The 23,842-nt window shown below is 33.2% G+C and overlaps 1 protein-coding gene across 1 annotated transcript in view; it reads left to right on the forward strand.

The window, feature by feature from the left end:
- The window catches only part of RTTN (rotatin), a 79,398-nt gene that overhangs the window by 16,500 nt on the left and 39,056 nt on the right, over window positions 1-23,842 (forward strand). Inside the window, exons 12-30 of the mRNA XM_036379093.1 lie at window positions 723-935; window positions 2,202-2,314; window positions 3,443-3,569; window positions 4,598-4,723; window positions 6,782-6,898; window positions 8,652-8,791; window positions 9,043-9,214; window positions 10,150-10,249; window positions 11,258-11,346; window positions 13,446-13,563; window positions 13,823-13,919; window positions 14,665-14,733; window positions 15,074-15,262; window positions 15,961-16,200; window positions 17,594-17,738; window positions 18,520-18,674; window positions 19,920-20,139; window positions 21,806-21,934; window positions 23,204-23,311. Coding sequence (XP_036234986.1) covers window positions 723-935; window positions 2,202-2,314; window positions 3,443-3,569; window positions 4,598-4,723; window positions 6,782-6,898; window positions 8,652-8,791; window positions 9,043-9,214; window positions 10,150-10,249; window positions 11,258-11,346; window positions 13,446-13,563; window positions 13,823-13,919; window positions 14,665-14,733; window positions 15,074-15,262; window positions 15,961-16,200; window positions 17,594-17,738; window positions 18,520-18,674; window positions 19,920-20,139; window positions 21,806-21,934; window positions 23,204-23,311 — 2,667 coding nt within the window. The remainder of the gene's footprint in view (window positions 1-722; window positions 936-2,201; window positions 2,315-3,442; window positions 3,570-4,597; window positions 4,724-6,781; window positions 6,899-8,651; window positions 8,792-9,042; window positions 9,215-10,149; window positions 10,250-11,257; window positions 11,347-13,445; window positions 13,564-13,822; window positions 13,920-14,664; window positions 14,734-15,073; window positions 15,263-15,960; window positions 16,201-17,593; window positions 17,739-18,519; window positions 18,675-19,919; window positions 20,140-21,805; window positions 21,935-23,203; window positions 23,312-23,842) is intronic.

The following is a 23,842-nucleotide window of genomic DNA, read 5'->3' on the forward strand; positions in this document are numbered from 1 at the left end:
GATGTGTAAACCTGAATCAGTTTTAATTTTTTGGACCAGTTTTTAGTGGAATGTAGCTTTTTGTAGACATTAGTTAATCGGATTAGACAATTAATTTTCAGTTACAGGGTTTTTGTCACAAATATTAAGTCTTGTACCTGAAAATAAGTGTAGATGTACGAATCTAATGACTTTTCAGAGTTTTTGTCTTTTATGTTCTTGTGTACCTAATACAAAGTTCCCATACTGTGTATAACAGTTCGAACAAAGTTACTGTATTTGAGGTCAAAATACAAGTTGAAAGCATGTACACTTGCAATTAAAAATAAAAGAAAAAAATCAAAAACAACGAGAAAAATCCCAGTCCTTAGTTTGCAATATGACCATGTGGAATTGTAGACAGCTTTTTTAAATGCAGAAATCATTTTGCTTTGTGTACTCTCTGCCATCTCGTGGTCAGACAGTGAATTGACTCCGGCCAGCAGTGTGCCGTGCCTGGCTCATACACAACTTTTGTGACTGGTTATCAGACTGCAGGTCTGATATAAGAAGTGACATCTAAATAACTATCACTTTTAATAAAGAAAAAACAATTCTTCCGATAAAACTCATTTAATGAAATGTGTTTTCTAAATTTTAAGTAGCAGCAATAATGATTGTACTTGTTGAATGACTGGAAGTGCTACTGTTGGTTTTACTGTATTTTCTGGCTCTTATTCTGACAGTTGCTTTTTTTTCCAAAGGCGAGTAAAGTTACACAAAAGAGTTTGCTGAATGCTTTGTTCCTTCTCTCACTGGATATGTCATTCTCCTTGGAATATCCAAGCATGCATGAATCCATTGCAGCCTATCTGGAGCAGATGAGTACTGAGAACTACAGTATTTATAAGCAAGTTTCAGAAGCTGCATATTCGATTGAATGCACTTGTAGCTTTATGGTTGAAGTTCATAAGGAGGTGTGAAACTTTATTATATAAAATATTTCCTGTAGGCAAATTTCTTTCCTTACTTTGTTTTCTCTCTAGTAAAAATTAAAGTCTGTCATAGCAGAGGAAGATCCCCAAGTATAAGTATTCTGTATGATGCAAGGTGTAGTTAATTTATATTTGTTTTCATTAATACTAGTCAGGATATTGGTAAAAAATCTTATCTGAAGTAAAAACAAAGAAATAAACAATTGGAAATTGGAAATGGGCGCAGGACCTCTGATGGGCAGAGAAAGAAGCAGCAGCAAATACTCTGCTTATTTATACAAACAGATACATATATATCGATTTATATCTTGACATATAATACATGTTTATTCATATAATACACTATTTAATAAAATATAATAATATTTTTATATCTATTAAAATTCATAGTATGGTTGTATGTATGTTATCCAGGAGTTAAATATATCCTTCTGAAAATTTTAAATCCCAAGTACTTTGGCAATTGCAGCTTTAATAAACAACTACTAGACCGGCTGAGGTTTGTATTTCACTTTGTTATGAAGACAACTGCTTTATTAGTTAAGAGATTCTAGCACAGTACTGAAATATTCTTCTCCATTATCCAAATGGATAAGCAATTTTGCACAATACTGGTTACATTGATACTAATACAAATGAATAACATACAGAATATAAATATAGTGCTGTCTTAAATCAGAATTAATCTATCCTTTGTCTAGGCAGGTTATGAAATTAATAGAAGCAATACTTTGCTCAGAAAATGCTCTTTACAATGAAATTAACTCCATCAAATTTAAATGGCTCATGTTTAATGTATTTGGTAACCAATATGATGAAGACATATGTACTCAAATTAAAAAAAAAAATCTAACTTGTTTATTAACAGTGGTATGTTTAAAGTTTAATAGTTACATCTTCTTTATGCTTCTCTCACATAAAATGCATATTGATTAAAAAATAGTGATTTGAATAGTGTTAAAGTGTTCGTGCTGTGAAATGTTGGACACATTATTCCTACTGAGTTTAATAGAAGTTTATCTGGACTCAGCGGCTGAAGGGCTTTCAGCTCCCCAGAAGAGATTCTAAATTTTTTTTTGTTGGAATGTATTGGATTAGTTAATTATAAACTTCTCTGTGAAAGACTGAACAAAAACCTACTTAGTATTCAATTATGATAAATTTGGAAATATTATGCAGTAAAATTGGATACTCTTAATTTTTACTAATTTTGTTAGTTTCATTCTTTCTCTTCATTTTACTTCACAGGGGGACAAGAATCTTTCTGAATTACTAGAATTGGCAGATCAGGCTTTGAGTAGTCTGCCCTTCCACCTACACTTTCCCTTGCTTCAAGAATGCATTCACATATGCTCAAATATGTGAGTACATAACTATTTAAAACTCTGCTTGAGAAAATGTGATTTTTCTTTCTTTTTTTTGTGGATAAAGTTTCTCAAATAGGACCTCACTTCTTTATTCCTTGTAGGAACAGTTATTTTCTTTTAGCCATTGAACAGGCTGATTTGTGCCGTTCTCTGGTGGTTTTCTTGAAAACTAAATTTCAGTTGCTAAAAAGTTAATTGTATTCTATGTATAAGCTTTTATGATTTTGTGTGTAAAGTATGTGATTTATAAGGAAGCAATCTTAAACACTTCAACTTGTCTTTCAGTTTTCTTGAAAATCCTTTGCCCTGAGTATATTTGTATCATTTACTTTTATTTTACTTTGAGAAATCCTAAAGGACTTCCTTTATTGTAGATGCTTTATATTGCAGCATGGCATCTCATTTATTAAACAGCCTATTTTTATTGCTTTTGTGATTTTTCCATGTCTCCAGTTAGACAATATGTTACCTTATGGTGCCTGAAAAAGTTCTTGAAGAACAAAAATTTAATTATATACTGATTCAGAACTTGACTGTAAGGTTTTTTTCCAAAGGAGACTGCATTTGAGAGCTGTCCAGTAAATGTTCTAAATGATGAAATTTATAGATGTTTTTCAATGTTCTAATACTTTTAGAGTTTATCATCGTTTGGTTGATGTTTCAGGCAACAGGAAATTAAATTTTTTGACTAATATCAATTCCCTTCACAATAGTGAGATGGACTTTAACCTCTATACTGAAAAAATTCTAAAACCACAGGTGGTTTTTATAATCATATATATGGTCAAATATGTCTACTGAAGCTCAATAGAATTTTATGTTTTCAGATGAACATTAATGTATTTTAGGCTCTTAATTTTGATGAGAGAGTTTTGAAAAACTATCATCTTTTATTACCTACATGCTTAAAAGAATAAAAATAAAAATATACAAACACAAAGATCGATACTATGATTTTGGCAAATATGTTGTCATCTCTGAACTTTTTACTGTTTTCCAAAATGTATACCATTACAGGAAGTATTTTTCAGAGATTATCCTGAAATGTAACAAGAAAATTTCTGTAGGCATCCTTACATACTGTAAAATAAATTGGTTTAATTAACTATTTTTCATTTTTAGTTGGAAGTCTGCTGAAGCCAACTCATTGCTTCAGGTGGAGGGTCAGAAGTTGCTTCTCCATTTATTGTCTCATCCTTTGTTGAATATAAAAGCTGAAGCCTATCACTGCTGTTTGGAAGTGGTTAAGGTTTGAATTAATGCTTACTTAACACTCTTGGTGTTGCACTCAATAATGCATGTTATATGGTTTTGTCATTAAAAACTTTTTTAATACAAATTCTCTTTACTGTCTTATATGCTGAAAAATCAGTGTAAGCCTGGGCTTGTAGTTTGCTGTTACATTGTTGGTATTAAATCTACTTGTTTAGGTTAGACTTCAGGTACTGCACTTAAAAATGGTATGTAAAGAACATGTAAATCCTTTTATATATTCCTAATATTGTTTGCTGTTTTGTTTTCTTTGGGGTTTTTCCCCTGTTCTGGAGCTGTATTGTGTGTATCTTGGATTTTTTTTTTACATGGGTATTTTTTCATGGCCTTAGTTTTGTGTAATGATAGCCCAAGGGATAAAGAGCATGAACTTCCTAGAAGTATGGCATGAACTTCCTAAAAGTGTGGCTGTACCCTATGCTGGGAATGGCAATGTCATATTTATCAGGTCATTTTGTGTATTCCATAATATTGGCTCACGAAATAAAAATTATTTTTGTATTTTGATATAATACTTGAATTAAACTTTAATTTCCTATAACGGATATAATCTATACCTAGTGTGCTTGTAGCACAATCCACAAATGTATAAATATGCCAGAGCAAGTCTCTCTGGAAAAAACCCTATCTCCACTGAATGGCACTTGTCTCTTTTTACAAGATTTTTACCAGCCTGTTTTACATTTTTCTTATTCTAATCTAATGCCAAACATTGTCTTATTTAATGTAATATACAGGTTTTCAAATTTATTTTCACAATTATTCAAAATAAAACCAAAATTATTTTCTATTTCTTAGTCCTGTGTAGTAACAGGAGTTTTCAATCAGTGATCCAAACAGATTGTGTTTGTTCCAGGGTTGTCACATTTAGCTTTCAAAACTAGTCTTCCAAAGTGCATGGAAAAAGTTGTTTACTGCATGACAACTTCAGTCTGTCTGTAAAACAAGATGTGGTAGTGGAGACTGACTTGAATTTTTAACTAACCATCTTTATTTTTACTGAAGGACTGTCTAGGTATCCATAACATTGCAAAGCCCGTGCCGTCAATCTGCCAGGGAGTGCATTTTCTTCTGCACCCTAAAGTGTTGTATGAAATCTGCACATTTGGCCTTCAGGAAGATAAGAGTGAGGTACGGTGTTTGCTGGCTGCGTTTGTAAGTTGGTGTGCACGCAGAGTAGGTGTTGGTATTCTCCATAGTGGTCTAATGCTTACCTGAAGTTTTGACCAAATATGGTTTCTTGCATACAGAAAAGATACGCAAATAGTAAGGTTGTAGTAAATGGAAGGATTTTTTTTATACAATTAATTCAGAGACAAGATAATATTATGTGAATAGGATGCTATTGACTGTAATAAAGACCAATGAAAATTTAAATAAGATATGTTTTTTTTATTTTTCCTGTATTATTCAGCCCTAGTAAAATGGGTATATGATGAAAATGTATGTATGGTGCTTCACATTTATGGGAAACATGAACTTTGAAGTCTCAAGTTTTGTAAAAGTGGGGTAGCTTCTGAAATAGCTGAGGAACAAAAAGACAGTTTAAATCTGCAAGTCTTTGCTATGAAATTATATTTCACCACCACAAACATCTGTGTTTAAATATAGTTACTGGAGCATTATAGAAGTGTTCTATAATGTTGTAGAATAGGACCAAATTTCCATTGAGTTCATTTATATGCATGACTGCTTAACATATGTCCACTAGCCTATAGAGCTAAGTAGGGAGTTGTGAGAGGACAATAAAGTTACTTATGTTCTTTATGACAACTACTTTATAGCTGATCTATAACATCCCTACAGTCAGAAAGAACATTGACTACCAAATTATTTATATATTTTTAGCTTCTCTTCTGGAATGAGATTTTTTTTAATTCAGTACTATGCACAGTTCCGTTTAAAAGTGATTTTTTTAGATGTGAGCATTTTAAAGAGAGAAGTAAAATGTCTTTGAGAATGTGCTTTATGTTTATGCTTTGAATGTAATTTATCTTTTGCAAGGAAGGCATTTATTTTGGCTAGTCTATCGGATATGTTATTAAAAAGACTGGGAGTTTTCTGTATTAGTGGTTGTTCAAGCAAAAGAAATAGATTTCAATTGATGCTGAATTAAAAGAATCAGAGCTAGTGCCTATTTACAAATTTGTCACATTTTGTTTTCTACCTTATAGTGTATTTTTATTATATTTCTAACAAAATAGATAACGAACATTGTATCCAAGTATTTTTAAATTTATATTACTTCTTGCTGTGTAACTGCTGCTTAAGTGTTCATAAAGTATCAGTTCAATCTTTTAGGCATGTGACATGGAGAAAAAAATTGACAAGAACCTTGTATTTCAAGTTAGGCTTGATATTTGCTATATGATTCTATAAAGCCAGTCTCTCTCTAAAGATAGGCTAAAGCGATATTATTAAAGGCTGTCCTTGTTTCCTGGGGGGAGAGGATTTTTAGCTCTGGCATAAAATGCAGGGTTTTAGCTGCTGAAGGTAGGTGTTTTCACAATATATAAGAGTTAATTCTGATAAGCTGGGCTTTTTTCCTATGTTCCCATTGCGTTAATAATCTTAGCTTGTAAATACTCTAGTATTACATGTTATGTAGATTATATACTGGATATGTTAATGCAGTGTAAATGCTGTATCATATGGCTTTTTTGGTTTTGATAGAGAACTTCAGATGAGTTATGATACAGCTTGAAATATTCAGTAGCCTTTTTAGCTTGATTCTTTGCTTCAAGAAAGTGAATTTGCCACATAACAGGCTTTAAGTCTCTTGTCTTTCTGTGTCTTCAGAAGCATATCATAGACTGGGAATAAAATGCCCCAGAAAGTCAAGGTTGGGAAAGAAAAGAAACAGAATTTCTTTTACCTGCTGGATAGAAGGACTGATGGGTGTAGAAGTTTTAAGTAATGATTTATTTTATTTCAGAAAAGACAAACCAGTGTTCTAAGGAGAAAATTATTATGTGCTCTTTAGGCAGAACTATTTGTGTGTTTTTGCTTGGAGGCTTTTTGAACAACTTAATATGGAGTTGAACTGATAATTTAAGTGTAGCATTCTGCAGTAGCAATATTTTTTCTTTGAGACATTTTTGTATAACATCTCCAATTTTAGCATTGACAAACTAACTTAGACACATCGGTGGTTGCATTAGTGGTTTTGTTCTTTTTGTTATTGAGCAGGTGAACTCTACAGCCAAGGCCATTCTAATACATCTGTTGCAAGGACGGTTAATGATGGAAGTATTGACTTGGAACAAATTTATTGAGGCTCTCTGTCCCGTAATTCCTGTTTTACAGGTACTTCCAAGTGCTTTAATCTGAATTTGATATATGCAATCATGTATATCAGGTTAAGTAGCAGATGGAAAATAGATAAACAGTAGCATACCAACAGATTTGTTCTGTTGGGTGTCAAATGGAGAAATGTTTTATAGTACACATATAAAATGTACTAAAGTTTGTTAGTACATTGAATTTGTAGACACATTTTAGCCTGGTATCACTTGTGCATGAAATTTGAAATGCTGTAGCATAAATGAACCAATACTGACTGGGGCTTAAAACGTTTGAAGATATGAGGGGATAATGCAAGTACAGATGAAAGTATTCATAATTACTGAAATGTCCCCCATGTCTTTAAATTTGAAAACTGTAGCTTCTCTGTAATAATAGTTTTCTGATCAAATACACACTCAAAAAATAGCAATCAGCCTAAGCTATTTTTTTAGTATATGTAGATATTTGTTTTTGGTGGTTTTGTTTCCAATATTATAGAAGTATTCCTTAAGCCTTAATCTTCATGTTTCCAGCAATGTACAGATTTAATTTTCATTATTTTTACTCTCAGCTTGATCTAAATGGAGCTTTTGCCTTTCTCAGTTGGATTTTCAGCATAATTGCTTCATCTGGATTCTTTACTGTTCTTTTACTAGTACTTGGAATTTCCTTATTGTGGTCTGCCCTTAGTCTTCCAGATTAGACATTTTGCTGCGTTTGCCTAGTATCTGTTTTTTTGCCTTATTTCTCTCTTAGTTAATAAATTCAAGTATACCTTTTGTCTTCATTTTCACCAAAAAATCACACTCAATAATTATACCAACTTCCTTGTTTCCCTGCTGTGTGTTCATTAATTGCCTGCACCTCAGTATTACCCTAAGTTGAAAAAGAGGCTTATATAACTTTATTCTGTATGCAAGTTGCACAAAAATCAAGGCAAAAATGGGGAGAAATTGCAAATAAGATGGGCCTTGAAATAGAGGGCTTAGAAAGAAAAAATATGTAGAGGAAATACACTGAGAATTTGAACGAGAAGGGAGAAGGGTTATTTCAGAGCTTTCTCAACCAGTCATTAGAGCTTTTTTATGTTACCTGCGTATATATCTTACAAACAATTGATAGTCAAGATTAAATAGTTAATAGATTTAATAGGGGTTTTACTATAAGATGTAGGGTAAACATGTGAGAAATCTTTGTGAGTAGAATTTCCCTCTATTCTGTAGCCTATAGTGGCTTTGTACAATAGATACCAGAGTAGGGTATGCCAGAGGTCTGTGTTTACCAGATGCATAGAAAATGCATTGTATTGTGCTCTACTTGTAAAATGTTTGCAATATCATTACTTGATATAACTGATTCCCTTTTGTCTGTGTGTGAAAATGCTTTGATGAAGATCTGAAAATAGGTAGAATTTAGTGTTTTAAAATAATTTTCTTGTAGGGACTAAATTTTGTTTATTGAAATGGAAACTGGTCTTACAGAGCAGAATCATGTTAACAGATTGAACGGTGAAGCTTTGAGTCAAAGCACCTCTGAACCATGTAAAGAAATCTTTAATTTATATGAAGGATCTTTTTTTTTTTCACAGAGGAATATTAATCTGCAGAATTTGAATGTTTTCTTAAAAATAACTGCATAGTTGTTTTTTTATGTTGCTCCTTCCTCACCCTCCCTTAGACCCTAAAATGGAATTAATTATCTTGTCTAATTTGCTAAATTAATAAGTGGATTTTTATAATTCTGGAAATTTTTGTTTGTTGTTTGTTTCACTTAGGGTTATGCTGACACAAAAGATACTTTAGGTAAATGCATCCTCTCTTTGAGTGAAACAACCTCTGACAAAGGAGAGGGCATTCTTCCAGGAACTCCCAGACTACAGGCTGCTCTGCGCCTTCTCTTCTCAAAAAAGCAGCTGTAAGCAATGCTTTGTAGCTTTTCAGCACATCTTCTCATCTTGATGACAATAATGTCTTCTCCTAAAGGTTATGCTTGCTGTGTCTTGATTTGAAAGGTTAATTAATCAAGTCTGAATTGAATTACACCCCATATTAACTTTTGAATTACACCCCATATTAACTTTTAAAACAAATTAATTTCTAACTATACTGCTCAAATTTTCCAGTATGAGTGCTTTATATATTTACTTTAAGTATTTGTTCCTTTAGGGTTCGTTCTGTAGCTGCTAAACATTTAGCATTCCATGTTCTTAATGAGGAAGGGGCAAACCTGAAACGCCCGTGCCTGAATGGTAATGTCCTTTCCAGCATTTCAAACTTATTTATTATAGAGGGAGCTATGGAGCTAAAATTGGACGATAAAATGAACTCAATAATTAAGGTTAGTAAACTCTTTCTAAATATTGCTCTTCTACCTGTCCAGTCTCTGAGTTTCCACTTTCAGAAGGTTGCAATATTTGATACAAATTGCCTTGCTTCATGAAAAGAAGTCTGTTGATGTATTCTTTCTGTGTGCACTGAAACAGTAATTCTTGTGCTACCATTTGCAACACTAAGAAAAAAAATCATTCCTTTTTTCCTTCTCTGCAGAAAAGATTTTATTGCAGAGAACACAGGCCTGGTCTGTTCATAGCAATTTCATTCTGCATGGATAGAGTCTGATTTTTTTCTAGATTTTTTTTTTCTATATTTTTTCCCCACAAAAACAATTTTTACTAAAACAGGCACAAATAATTTGTAATATGAAATATTTTAAAGCAGATTGCAAACTTATGTCTGTGTTTACTTAATATTGCTGCTGTTGCAAAGTGTAAAACAAATCATGAGTGTATGACTCAAGGGAATGCCTCTCTTTTTTTTCTTTCTGATTTCTCATCTCCCTTTTATTATCCTTTCTTCATTCCCCTCAATACTTTCAGATTAACAATATGATAAGCAAATGCTTAGATGCTTGACTCTATTGCCATTAAAAAGTCAGTCCCCTTTATAGACTTTAAAGCATGTTCTAGCATTTCTGTATAGTGTTAAGATTCTGTAGTCCTACATAAATTAGGCATTATTTGTTAGAAGTCTGCAGTTACGATGCACTAGAAACTGTTTGGTTTTCATATTCCATAGATGTTATTAGAGATTTGTTGCAAAAAGATTGTAACCTAATCCGTTCCTCTTACATGTATGTAGGATCTAACCAAATACATTCTAATAAAGAATTAAGATTTTTCTTTTACTTCCTGTTAGGAAATTTGGCTGGTATCCTTGTATCCTTGTTTTGCATCCTGAATACGGGATGCAAATCTAATATTGTTTTACTTTTAGGCAGAAACTGTTGAAAAGCTGTATGATATTTTGACTTCTGATGCTGTTGACCTAGTTTTACGGAAGTCTGCAGCTGAGCAGCTGGTTGTTATTTTAGAAGGTAAAATTCTTCAGAAAATTTGTATTCATGTGCTGGTCATTTGGGAGCTTCGGGTTTTGCTAAGTTGTCTGTATGCTTGTGCTAAGGGTCCTTTTTGTAATTTTTATTTTATTAATTTTAGTAAAAAGAAGTGATTGAATTGCAATGCAAGTAAGCAATCTTAGAGCATTATTTCATTTGGTGCATAACTGTAGAATTTCTAAGACAGCTTGATGTTTTTATATACTCAAACTCTAATTCAATAAGTTTTCTCCAAGGAATGTGGATTCTAATGAGAGCACATAAGTTCTTTACCATGGGAGGGTGAAATCTTAGATAATATTAAAAATACTGTTGGAAAAATTGCCACAAAAATGAGGAAGTATATCTACTTTATCTCATAAAATATATATACTTATGACTGCAAAAATTTTCATATGTTTCAGAATTGAAGCAAAGCATAGGATGAAATTGTGAAGGAAAAAATAAAGTTTTATCAGGATAAATTTCATATGAAGGATCACTTTTTAGCTATTAAAAAACAAACCAACCATCCCAACCAATTCAAATGTCTTACCTTTTTGCTGTTTATGTTGTTGAATATTCTTAAACCAGTTACTCTAAAGGGTGATATCAGTGGAAAATGCTCTCATGGTGATTAAGTAAATACTATTTTCAATTCCATATTATACTGTTAAAGTGTTTTAAAATATTTGAAGTGACATCTTTGTTTGACTAAAATTGAGTTACAGTGGGATTACTGTAATTTTTCAGTGTAAAATTCTTGTGGGAATTTATGGAATGTATTTAAGAATGTGGTAATCAAGAGGCTGCTATAGTCAGGTAAAAATACTTGGAGAAGGCTTGCCTTGCTAGAGATCTATATTACTGTTGATTGATTGGCAATATTAGAAATTTACTGTAGATAGCAAGAGTTTGTAATCTTATAAAACAATATTAATATTAAGCATTTTTATATTAAATTTGTGTGAAACCTGTTATTTTTGCTATCTTTTGCTTTTCCTACAGATACCAAAATGCATGACATTCTGAAAAAGTTAGGTGTGATAGAAAAGATATTGGCCTACCTTAATGAGTGTGTACACGTGGATGGCAAGGTAAAAGTATTGTTAGAGGTTCTTGTGCAAGCATTGCACAGCATGACAGCAACAGAGTCTGCCTTTTTCTAGACTTGCAACACTGGTCTTTGTGCATTAATGCTGCACTGAATACAAGTGTTTAATAACAATTATAATTCAAATGTGTATTTTGCTCTAGTTTTGATAATGCTAAGATTCTCTTAATGAGAGAAGATTGGCTTCCCTACCTGTGAGAAAACATATCCAGAGAATTGTGTACGGTGAGGTTCTGGAATGTACCAAAACTTCCCTGAAAGCTTTCTCAGTAGAGTACAAAAAAATTTTAATGACCATTAAAAAGCAAAATGTTAGCATAATTGTCTCTAAACTTAAATTCTGAAGCAAATTATAATTAAAAATGAAAAGTAATTGCATGACATGCTATTGTAAACATGTCAGATTGAATTTCAGGTATAAATAATTTTCTGACCAATAGAAGATCACTTCACCAGGGAGGGTCTCTTGGTGTAGATGATGGAGCTTTCTGTTTTTCTAATATATGAGTAATCTGATGATTGATTTTTTTTTTTAATTCATTCTTTGAAATCCTTTCATGCAAGCACATTTAAACTATAGTAGGTGCTCAATATAACGTCAGTCGATAAAGTTTTATGGCTTCTTGCATAGTATTGTTACTGCATTCCAGCAGTTGAAATCTTGAGTTTTTTAAGAAATCATGAGAATTTTCGTGTAGTAATGACTTTTTTCCCAAAATGTTCTAGAGAAAAGAGCTGCTTGATATTTAGTGGACTTCCTTTTTTTTTGTCAAACTAATGAAAATTACTTCTTCAGAAATAGCAGTTTCTTCCCCCAGATTATCAGTATCTAAGATTATCTCTATAGCATTAAAGAATGTTTTGTCCAATTTATGATCTCTTGTATAGAAGTACTTCAGTAAACTGTTCTAATACAGTTGAAGAAATTGAAATATTGGGTTCCTCAGGTTTCTGAATGTTGGGTTGGTTTTTTTTATGTCAGTTTTGTTGTACCTTCTTTAGAGAGAGAAAGTAATGAAACTGTTGTTTTGGTTTGGGTAGTGAGTAGATATTGCTCAATAATAAAGAAGGACAAACATGGGAAATACATTGCCAGGAGCAGATTCTTCATAATCAAGTAAGGGTCTAGGGTGAACTTTATAAAGGGCTAAAAATATTATTTTAAAGTTTAATTTAATCAGGAAGGGCTCAGGCAACAACTCCCTAGGGCCTGTGACATTAGGACACTATCCTGAGGGAATCTAGTCCAGATCCTTGGTTCTCCCCTTAAATGATTTTTTTTTATTTAATCATAAAATCGATATCAAAGAAAAATCAACAAAAAATCTTACATGTTCTTAGAAAAGTGGCCATTGAGGAAAGAAAATAAGAAGTAGTAGAAATAGAAATCAGCATCTAAATAAGGCTTTATATATAACTGTGCAAAAGATATTTTTTCCATACTAAATAAGTAGGGGCTTTCATTCATGTGGAATGAAAATAAAATGTATTTGTTGATGCTGTTTACAAAATAAATTTTAAAGGCAGAGGCTCATAGGCAAAGTAATGATACTGTGAAAGAAATACTCTCTTCTCATTCTTAGGAGCTGTGACTTTGGTTGTATTTTTGGCCATTCATTGACACTTTAAGTTTTAGCAAACTGCTTTCCATTCTCATGATCTGACAGGCTGGGACCCAGAAAACTAGTATGATATGATAAACTATTACATTTTTTCGAATGTAAATAAACTTAGAATAAACTTAGATGGTTGTAAATACTTGGTGTTTTTTAAATCCTTCAGCTTACATATATACTTTCTAAAATTCTGTAATTTGAAAGCAAATGTTATAATTCTGTTATGAAGCCAGCCACCAATAAAATTACCATCAATTAATAATAAAATGAATCAACAAGTAAATAATTTTTTTAAAGAATATGAGATTGTCATCTGGCTGAAATGTGCTATTCTGAGGAAGTTCTAGACTTCTCTTTTACAAATGATTGAATATATTGCTTAATAGTGGGACAGTCTGTGTTAAGTGCATCATAATAAATTGTACTGATAGTTGTATTTATTCAATCTCTTTCTCTGTTCCTGTAGCTTATGGAATCCTTAGTGGTACCATGTCTGGCACTCCTACGCAAAATTGTGTGTGCTGACCCAGTTGCTCGCCTGTCCCTAGCACAGCAACCCTCTCTACTGCTTTTGCTGTTCAGAGGTGAGAATTGTATTTGCACTATAATACCCCTGTCAAAAGATGGCTAGATACCTTCTTAAGAACTTTGGATCACTTCATGGTATCAGATTCTGATGTTTAAAACATAAATAACTGTGTGCTAGTTTTCCCATATTGTGGCATGTGTTGAAAGTGTTGGCAGGAAACTGTGGAAAGCAGTTGCTTTTAACTAGTGTTCTTCTATGTATTATTAGTTATCAGTTTTTTCTAACATGTTTTTAAATATCTTTATTTTATTCAGTTTCCCTGATACTCCAAAGCGATCGTGCTGTTTTAATTGAAGCTGCAGTATTGCTTTGTCTTCTGTTGTTTGATGAAGTAGCAAGAACAGAAACATGGTATGAAAATCCACTTATATAATAGCATATTGTCTAGACAAATTTTAAGTTTTTAATAGAAATAAATTTTTATGTATCTCCAGACAAGTTATGCCCCAAACTTTTATAGATCCAAAATTGCATACTTATAGTCCAGATTGTTTCAATAACTGGGTTACGTGCTCTGGAGGCCTACATGGCATATTTTTGCACTCTGAATACCTTAGTGTTAATTTTATTTTTCAAAAAACCTTGATTGGTCTGTAATCTATCTTTTCCATGAATGGAAACTACACAAATCAAATAGCTAGCTGTAGACAGGGTTTTTTAACTTAATTAGAATTCTTCTATTTACTTTTGATTTTAACTGTCGCAGTTGTTTTTAAAGCAACAGACCTCAGCTTACAGTATTTTATTATTTAAAAGCTGCATGTGTGTGCAAAAATGTGCTTTTAGAATTCACACATGTGAAATATACTGAAAATACTTATAATGTGTGGTTTTTCTCCAACAGAAAAAAGGAAACAAGTATGTGGAGTTTTTAATGTACAGTACATCTGCAATAAGTACTCCATATGTGTGTGATTTAAGAAATATCTTAATATTGGATAATTATGAAGAAATATTGTTTATTAATGCAAATTATTCACCAGTGGGTTACCTAAAGATCTAGCTAAAGAGAGAAATAAGTAAATAATGTGTGTAGTACTAGGAGAAAATCAAATCTTAAAATAGAGCATAATAGCTATGACTTAATCTCTTGCAGGGCTGATGGCATAACCAGTAATAATACTGAGGCACCTGCCTTCAGTTTACCTGTTGCTGTTGTTAGAAGGTAGGTGTGGGTGCTGGCTGATTGGTTGGGTCATTGGTTTTGATTGTTTTGCGGTTAACTGCTGATTTCAATTGTGTGTCCTTCCTGAAGTATGGAAGTGGTAGAATGAAGGGAAACCTTGATCAAAGCATTTTTATGGTGATGAAATCAGTGTTTTTAAATAGGGAATTTTTCTCTCCATGTCTTTGTTCTCTGTAAAAGAGTTTCAAAAACTTTATTTGCAAACTTACAAGCTGATCATAATAGAGCATTTTTAAATAATGCAATTTAAAATTAATGAGCAAACAAATTTTCACCAACCACTTTCAAAAAATTGTTATTGTTTTTTGTGTATTTTTAGGTACCATCTCCCAGTCAGGATCACTGCTCATCACGTAGTAAGCCCTAATACTGTCGTGGTGCCATTGTCTTCTGAGTGCTTGGCTATGAAACCTGTGGCAGATATGCTTAAGACAGCTTGGAACCTGTCATGGTACCATGGGATTGAAAACCTACTGCAGCTGGTAAATTATGAGAAGGAAACAGAAACGTGAGCCATTTTATCTTCCATTTTAAGTCCCAATATATCTCAATTAAATTAGTGTTTCATGAAGTTTAAATAGGTTTGCAACTTCAAACAGCAGTTCAAGCTGTTAGTTGTTTGAGAATGCTGTCATTTAAATGTAAAGGATCACATCCCAAGAGGATGAAGGTATGTTGTCACAGCTAATGTTTTACCTAAATTGCATTTTTACATGAAGTCTAGAGCTCAATCTAACTTTTATTGATAGTCAGGCTAATTCCAAACAATTTTAAATGAGCTCTGTGGCTGTTTTTCTTTATAGTCATTAGGGTTGCTAAGGGAACTGACTCTTTTTTCCTACTATGTAGACCCCCAGCTATGAAGTTGCATGACTTTCTCTTGGTTTTCTTGAAGGTTTAAATTTCAAATAAATATTCTTCTTAATGATAATATTAAGAATTGGTATTTAGGTATCATTTTTCCAAAGAACTCAAAACATCTCATGATTTACGTGTGGTGGTGTTGTTTTTGGTTTTGTTTGAATTTTTTGTGTGGTTTGGTTTTTTTGAAGGGTGAGCCAAGAAAGAATTGGCTAACAAAAATAATGTTTTAAGCCAATTTCTGTTTTGTCTTCTCAGTTAAGCAGGAAGGGGAAGAAGTCAACACTCTCTGAAACAGTTTGTAAAGATACTGTTTGTTAATAATGTTTCCCTATGCCTTTTCAGATTTTTAGACTCACTAAAACTTTCCTCAGAAGACATTCTTATATTGAAAATAACTCACACAAACTATGGACTGCAGGATTGTCTTAGTTTGATAATTCAGGCAGCATCCCACAGGGATGTTAGAACTGCTCTCACTAGGCTTAGCTTCTATGTCCTGAATGACAGACTTGCATTAAAATGCAGTTCTGGGCCTTGTGGAACCACTTTGAAAAGCTTTGTTTGGCAGAAAGCAATGAACAGGTAAGATATTGACTACAATAATCCATTAAAGGTTGTTATACTTAAATGGTAACATTTCTATTTTTCATATTTTAACTTTAGGGAATTGATTGTCAATGCATCTCTGATTCTGATATATACACACACACACATCTATCTACCTATCATATGTCTATATATTTATATATTCGATGTCTATGTATCTGTATCTGGGCTGACAGAAACCTTAAGCAGATCAACAAGGGGAAGTGCAGAGTCCTGCACCTGGGGAAGAGCAAGCCCATGCCTCTGGGGTGAACCAAGCTGAAAAGCAACTTTGCAGAAAAGGGCCTGGGGGTCCTGTGGGACATCAAGGTGAAAATGAACCAGCAGCTTGCACTTGCAGTAAAAAAGGCAAATGTTATCCTAGGCTGCTTTAGGAGGAGTGTTAGCAGCAAGTTGAGGCAGGTGATCCTTCTGTTCTGTTCAGCACTGGTCTGGAGCTCTGGGTCCAGCTTTGGACTTGCTAGTAAAAGAGAGAATCATATGGAGCACACATACTGGAAAGAGTCCAATGAAGAACCATAAAGATGATGAAAGACTGGAATATTTTTCATTTGAGTTAAGGATGAGAGGGCTAGGACTGATAAATGTGGAGGAAAGAATACTCAAAGTGAGGATGTTGTCAGTGTGTATGAGTCCCAGAAGAGAAGCTGGGGCTAGGCTCTTTCCAGTGGTGTCCAGTGAGAGAAAGAATGGCCACAAACTGAAACACAAGAGGATCTCTGTGAATGTCAGGAAATACTTTTTTACTGTGAAGGTGACGAAACACCTGTGACCCACACAGTTGCCCAGAGATGTTGTAGCATCTCTATCCTTGGAGTTACTCAAAAGCTTTCTGGACACTTGTCCTGAGCAACCAGCTGCACGTGTCCCTTCATAAGCAGGGTGGCATGACCAGGTGACCCCTGCAAGTCCATTGCAATCTCAGAGATTATGTGATCTTGCAACTTACATAAACAAAGCCATCAAATATTTAAAATTTTATATTTAAAATAAGGGCTATTTGAAATGCATAGGTAAGCTTTCCTAATATTATCAAATAGTAGATTTAATAGATAATTAACTCTTTATTTCCTGTGTGACCTTGCTCAGATTTCTCTACAGTTTACTAAACAGAATTACATTATTACCATATGCAAATAGATTTTTAAATATGCATAACTATTCTGCATAATAACAACAACAGCATTAACAGTATATTGTATATATTTGTGTATCATGGGCTAATACAGTGCCATATTTACTATAAATGTAATAGACATACTTACTCCATATAATTTAACATTTGCAGGTGACTCCAGTCCTATTAGCCTGAAGTTTTAAATGCTCTTTTAAGAAGGTACAAGTATGAAAGCTTTTATTTGTATTGCAGGTTTCTACAAGTGCTTCCAGCTTCAGTGGAGGATGAAAAGCTTTTGGTAGATGTCCTAAGATTTTTAAACAAATTGTTTAGAGAGCAGAAATCAAATCTGGAGTCAGACCATCTAAAGTGGATCTTGAAATCATTGCTTAAAAATGTAAGAATGGGGTTGTTGTACGTACTTAAATGATTTGATTGACCACATAACTGCAGTTGCACACACGTGTGCGTACCTGCAGAGCTGCATGAGGGTGGGCTTAGCTACACAGCTACGAATATTTTACCTCTGTAACATGGAAGAGCATCCATTGTCTTACAAAGGGTGTCCTATGTTAAATACAGTCTGCATGCACTTGCATTTTCCCATTTGCAAATAAAATCTAAGCATTTGTGGAAAAATGCTCGTAGACTTAATTTCAATTACTTATAGACTACTGGTACTTCAATTTATATTGCTACCTGGGAAATCTATAAACTTTTTAAAGTATGACCCATTCAATACATTGATATAAAAAAGCCATTTGATATGAAGTCTTTCAAGCAGCTGAGGAGTCCAAAATGCAGCCTGAACTAATTTTTTTACTATGTTTTCTGGTTTTTTTGTGATCTATTTTTTATTGCTGGTTATTGCTGTAATACTTTGAGTTTTCTTTCATCCTTCATAATACACTGTCTTCTTAATGCCAGGATATTTGAAAGGCCTTAACGGTAGATTCTTTTATGGCATTTAATAGATTCAAGATTCAAGTTAGTGCTAGGATTTATAGGAATTTTTCACTGAACTTTTTGCAGTTACTTCTTAGTTAAGTAATGGAATTTCTGGTTTATAATGTGTGTGATTTGCAAGTTTTCAACAGAAAAAATGGCTTTAATGAAGGCAGTAAAAGAGGATTTAAACAATGCATTATGTGACTGTATTTTTTATTCTTTTCTTTTAGCAGCCAAAATCCCTTGTGGGCCTTCTGGTGCGACCAGAATCCCACGTGCAGGATGAAATGGATGAAACACAGGCTGCTGTCAGGCAACGACTGGATAAAGAACTCATTCGTCTTTTTAACCTGTTGTTAGTTTGTTCCATGTCTGTGACTGACAGGTACAGTGCAAATGGACCTGCCTCTGTCATTCTGAGCAGGCATCATATCACCTATTGCTGCTGAATTTTGGTCAGAATTTGAATGTTGTTACGTCATGGCTCAATTGCTCTGAACCGTGAATATACACTCTTGAAATGAAGATCAACATTGGATATTCCTTTTGACTGTAAAATCAGGAAATTAACCAGGAAATTTGAAAGAGAATGTGCTAGTGGTCACTTAGCAAATGGGTAATTAAATTGATTGCATGGAGGAGAAGGGCTGTTTCTTTTTTGCTGCTGCAAATTTGCATGAGCAAATGGTAACTTCATTGATTTTGTGACATGTATTTATAGCAAAGTAAAACATTGGAATATTGGAAATAGCAATAAATGTTTCTTTTCATTGAACTCTTTTTTGTCCTATTTGCAACAGCTACTTTTAGCATGAAGCTCCAACCTTTTTCTTTCAATTGAGCAAACACAGAAATTAATTTACATTATTTTTTCTTCAAATTTCTCATAAAACCTTTCCCACACTAAATCTCTCCATCCAAATGTATCCTAAGAGTTAATAAAATTTCAGTTTAAGATAATACTTGATTATTTAGTTTCACAATATACCTTTGTAAAAATATTTTCAAAATATTATCTTTTTCATTATTTCCACTTGGTTATTTTCTAAAAGTTTTGACAATGGCAAAGGGCATGTTATAGACATCCATGTTATTTATGTGTCTCATATTCCTGTATTATTTATCTACTTAATTCTAGATTTATTGTTTTTTGCAGGAAATATTTTTAAATATGTCTCTTGAATCAGAACAAACATAAGTGTAACAGGCCATACATTTAAGAGTTGGACTTGATAATCCTTGTTGGTCCCTTCCAGCTTAGAATATTCTCGACACTGTGTGGTTCTGGAGCTACTGAGTTTTGCAGCTCTTCTCAATGTGTCATCCATTGTTTTCAAGCTCTTGCTCTTTGTTTAGCATGCTCCTTAATAATGAGTTATATCTCATTTGTCTTTTATTAGTTAAGCTACTTCATTGTAATCAGATGCAATGTTTTCAGAACCAGGGAAAAGGTAGAAATATCAAATTTGATTTCATATTACTCTTTGCATAATGTAATATTAAATAATTGAGATGCTGAGCCTTACAGGCTAATAGTAAGAAGAACGAGGCATTGGCCATTTTCAAAATGATTCTTTGTAACAGCTTCATATTGATGGTTCATCTGTTTTGTTTTTTACAATTAAACCAGGGAGGGCTTGGAACTTGCTGGCTCATTCAGAACAGAGCTGGCTCTGAAGCTGCTTCAGTGCTTAAGGCTAACAGATGCACCACATTTTTATGGACTCCCATCACTGGAGAGAACGTTACAAGGAATGGTTCATGTTACTGCACTTCCAGGCTGGAGTACCTATTCTGCTGCAGTTGAACCTGTCACAATTTGTAAGAAGTATTTAACAGGTCTTCTTGAGGTGAGTAGCTTGTGCTCTTACTTATCTTTTGGTTTGAATTCTGGTAAAGAACTGTGGAACTAATGACAGTAGGCTTTTTACAATGCACTTTTAGTGAATGTTGTCAGTAGCAATAGGTGTGGGAAAGATGCTTTTTCCTTTTAAGTAAATAGGAATGATATAGAGACTATATTGAGTGATGTGTGTCTGTAGTTGTGAAGATTGGTTGTATTGCATGTGCTTTCATCATTGATTTAAGAGGTAATACAAAGTGACTGTAGTTTTAAGCAAGATAAAAAAGATATGTGGTGTTTTTAATAACTGAAACCCCAAGAGGAAAAATCCAAGATAACTTCCCCCAGGCAAAATCCACATATGAAAGGTGGTCTGGGAGGAGATTAGCATGTTGGTAGGTTGTTAACACAGAGAAAGCAGAAAAGAGGTAATTCAAGCTGCTGCAGTTGTTTGAAAGACAAAATTTCATTCTTATTTTCAGTGTTTTTCTATGTTTTCCAAATGCATGGACATGGTAGACAGCTAGCTTCTGCTCCTAAAATGATGTCTTTTGAAAACTCCAGTCTTCTTAAAAGGAAAAGCATAATGCTGTCTTTCTGTTTAACAGAATTAACATATTCAGTAGTACGCTTTTAAAAGTTTTTAGTTCAAATACCAATACATCTGATGAAGAAAAGATATAGTGTTTTAGGGGCCTTAACTTGCCAAGATGTCTTGAGTAGAAGGAAGTAAGCATTTTAGACCTGATTGATTAGATGAGCTCTGTCACTTGAAGTCTAAACTAAAAATGGCACTAAGATTATAGATTTTGTCATGCAAATGAAAGAATATTACTGGAAAAAATAATAATAAATATTTTGGCATGCAATGAGCTTGTGTGTGTAAGCTCTTGTTCAGAAGAATTAGGCAGTTTTATTTGGCCTAAATATGAAAGGAAATGTGGGTTTCTTTTGGAGAAGAATGGAGAAGGTGGGTATTAAAAAAAACTTCTGTAGGCTGGGACACTGAAAGAAAGAACAAGAACAAAAATGCAGAGGTTTAAATCACTGTGTTTTTGTGGAGAAAAATAAGTCTAGAAGTGTATCTTCTAAGAGGATTTTTTTTAAAAAGTATTTTGGGGCATATTTTGTTGAAAGCAGCATGCCTTTTAATATGCTTTTAATACCTTTAATATGGTTACTTATTTGGTCAGACACTTTATTTTATGTTAGGATCCACTGACCTTTATTTCTGTTTATTAGTATTTGATATAGAAAATGATAAATTTCTTCAAATCACAATGAAGCATATAAATGACACTTTCTCTTGAACACTGAATTTTGAAATGAAAGTTTATTTTTAGTACCAAACATAGCAAAAGAAAACCTGGGTACAATAAATGAACTTTCAGCTCCTTGAAAAGAAACCTTCAGGTTTCTATTCAACTTAGAGCTTACTATTAAGCTTGACTATATTCTTCATTTGAATAAATCAAAAGCTACAGTTGTTCAGAAGTTTAAACATATAGGAACTCATGACATGACCAAATGACTCAGAAATAAAGAAATTCTTACAATTCAGCTAGTAATCTATCAACTTTCATGAGTTTAAATCATGATTTAGTGTGTAAACAGTTTGTACTCTGTGTGCTGTTTACAGTAATGCTGTTATGAACTTGTACCCTCACTCTTAGGTCATCTCATCATTTTATGTTGAGTGGGGGGGAAATGCCATGTCCTTCATGGGAAAAGGTGTGACAAAAAGCACAGTCCTTTGCTTGCTTCACTTATCTCACGAAATGATGGCTCAAGCCAAGGATATGGTGAGTGCATTCCAATTGTCCTTATCTCATCACTGGTAAGGGCTATGCAGAGAGATTTTAACTGCTAAGTTCAAAGATAACTTTCTGTCATGGTTTAGGAATGGTACTCTCCAACTGAGAGTTTAGTCCTGCTAAAACCAGACCACTGCTTACTCTTCCTTCCCCTCCAACTGGAAGCAGAAAATAAAAAAAAAACCCACATTGATCTCATTTGGTCTATAATCTTAGATAAATGTACAGGATAGACTATAGTATACAAAATGAAATTGGTTTGTAAATAATTCTGTGGGTTTTGAAAGGCCTTCTTTCAGAATAAGTGTCATTTCCTTTTTATAAAAAATGAAACATCGGGATTTTCTATAGGATGAATAAATTTAGGAATTTATAACATCGTTATTTCTTCAGCCTCACAGACAACAGGCTTTCTAACCTGTGTTTAAACATTTATGTACATAGGACTTTCACAATTGTGTGTGTATATATTTGAAAGAATGTGTACATACATGGAAAAAGGATTGCCAGATAAAAGGAGCTATCATTATATACTAGCAAAATTCATTTTGTGCTTTGTGTTCATGTACATGTTTGAGGGCTAGATTTGCCAGTTTAGTAAGATAGCCTTTATCATGAAGCAGTTGAAGCAAATTCAACTATTAAGTATTATTTTAAAGAATTAAAATCCAGTCTTCCTAATATCTGTGATAGCCACAAATGAAAACCTTTCTTTATGATCAAGCACACATGTAACTAGAAATTGCAGTATACCTGCTTCTCCAAATTCCAGGTGTCTCTTTCTTCAGCTCCCTACTCCTTTTTCAAGATACTAGGTACTGGAAGAGTTTATTAAAATTGGGAGGGGACAGAGCTTTAAGTACACTGCAGGGAGACAGCAGCCTCCAAAGACTTAGATCATAAATGCATAGATGAAGGTGTGGACTTGATTTTTTTAGTATCATTGCTAGCATAATGATAAGTTTTATTTTCTTGTGTTTCTAAGTCATACTCTGTGTTTATGACAGTTTTACTGTTTGGACTGTACTAATAATTTTTAGTCTCAAAGAAATTTTAAAACCTGGCTGTTGTTTACCATCATGAGAATTAGTGTCAAATCCTTATGGAAAGAGAAATACAAAATTATCCTTCCTCTGTGCAATTAGAGTTACATCAAGCTGTTTTAGTAGTTGTTGGTAGCTCACACTGTTAGTACACTGGTATGGATTGAAAGATTTATAAAATAATTTCTTAATTTGTTTTCTGTTTGCTAATCAGGACTGGATATCTCTTTGGTCTTTGCCGTATGATAGTGGTGAAGAACAAGTTCTGTCTCATCTAGGTCTGGCATGGCTGGTTCCTTTATGGGTAGATAGAGATCCTGAGGTTTGTTACTGTGATATTAACTTCATATCTTATTTTGACCCTTAAACGTTTGAAAATTTTTGATTCATTAATGTACTTAATAGTGGAACTGCTATTCCGAATTATTTAAGATGTTACTAACTCTATCCTAAATAGCAGTAATAATACAGTAGGGAGAGTGTGTTTCCATATAAACATCATCTAAGAAATTCTTCCTTATATCTTGTGTCCTCTATGCTTTCATTAGTCACTCACTATCATAATTTATAGGCAGTTTTCCTTGTCATTGCTGTAACTTAGCTGCAAAGCAGAAACATTTACATGAACTAAAAATTTAGAGCAAATGTATTTAATGGAATCTGTTAAATTATGAGTTTGCTAAATGGACCTATTTTCAAGTGGTAAAATATGAAGAATATTTAAGATTATCTTGCGTACTTTTGAATGCTTAAAAATAATTTTGTTTATTCACTTTGTGAATAAACACAAAGTGAATTTAGTTGTGATTGTGAGTAGAGAGCAAGAGACATATAGGAAAAGAGGTTGTTACTT

This window comes from Molothrus ater, chromosome 1 (genome assembly GCF_012460135.2).
Source record: "Molothrus ater isolate BHLD 08-10-18 breed brown headed cowbird chromosome 1, BPBGC_Mater_1.1, whole genome shotgun sequence".
NCBI classification, from domain to species: Eukaryota; Metazoa; Chordata; class Aves; order Passeriformes; family Icteridae; genus Molothrus; species Molothrus ater.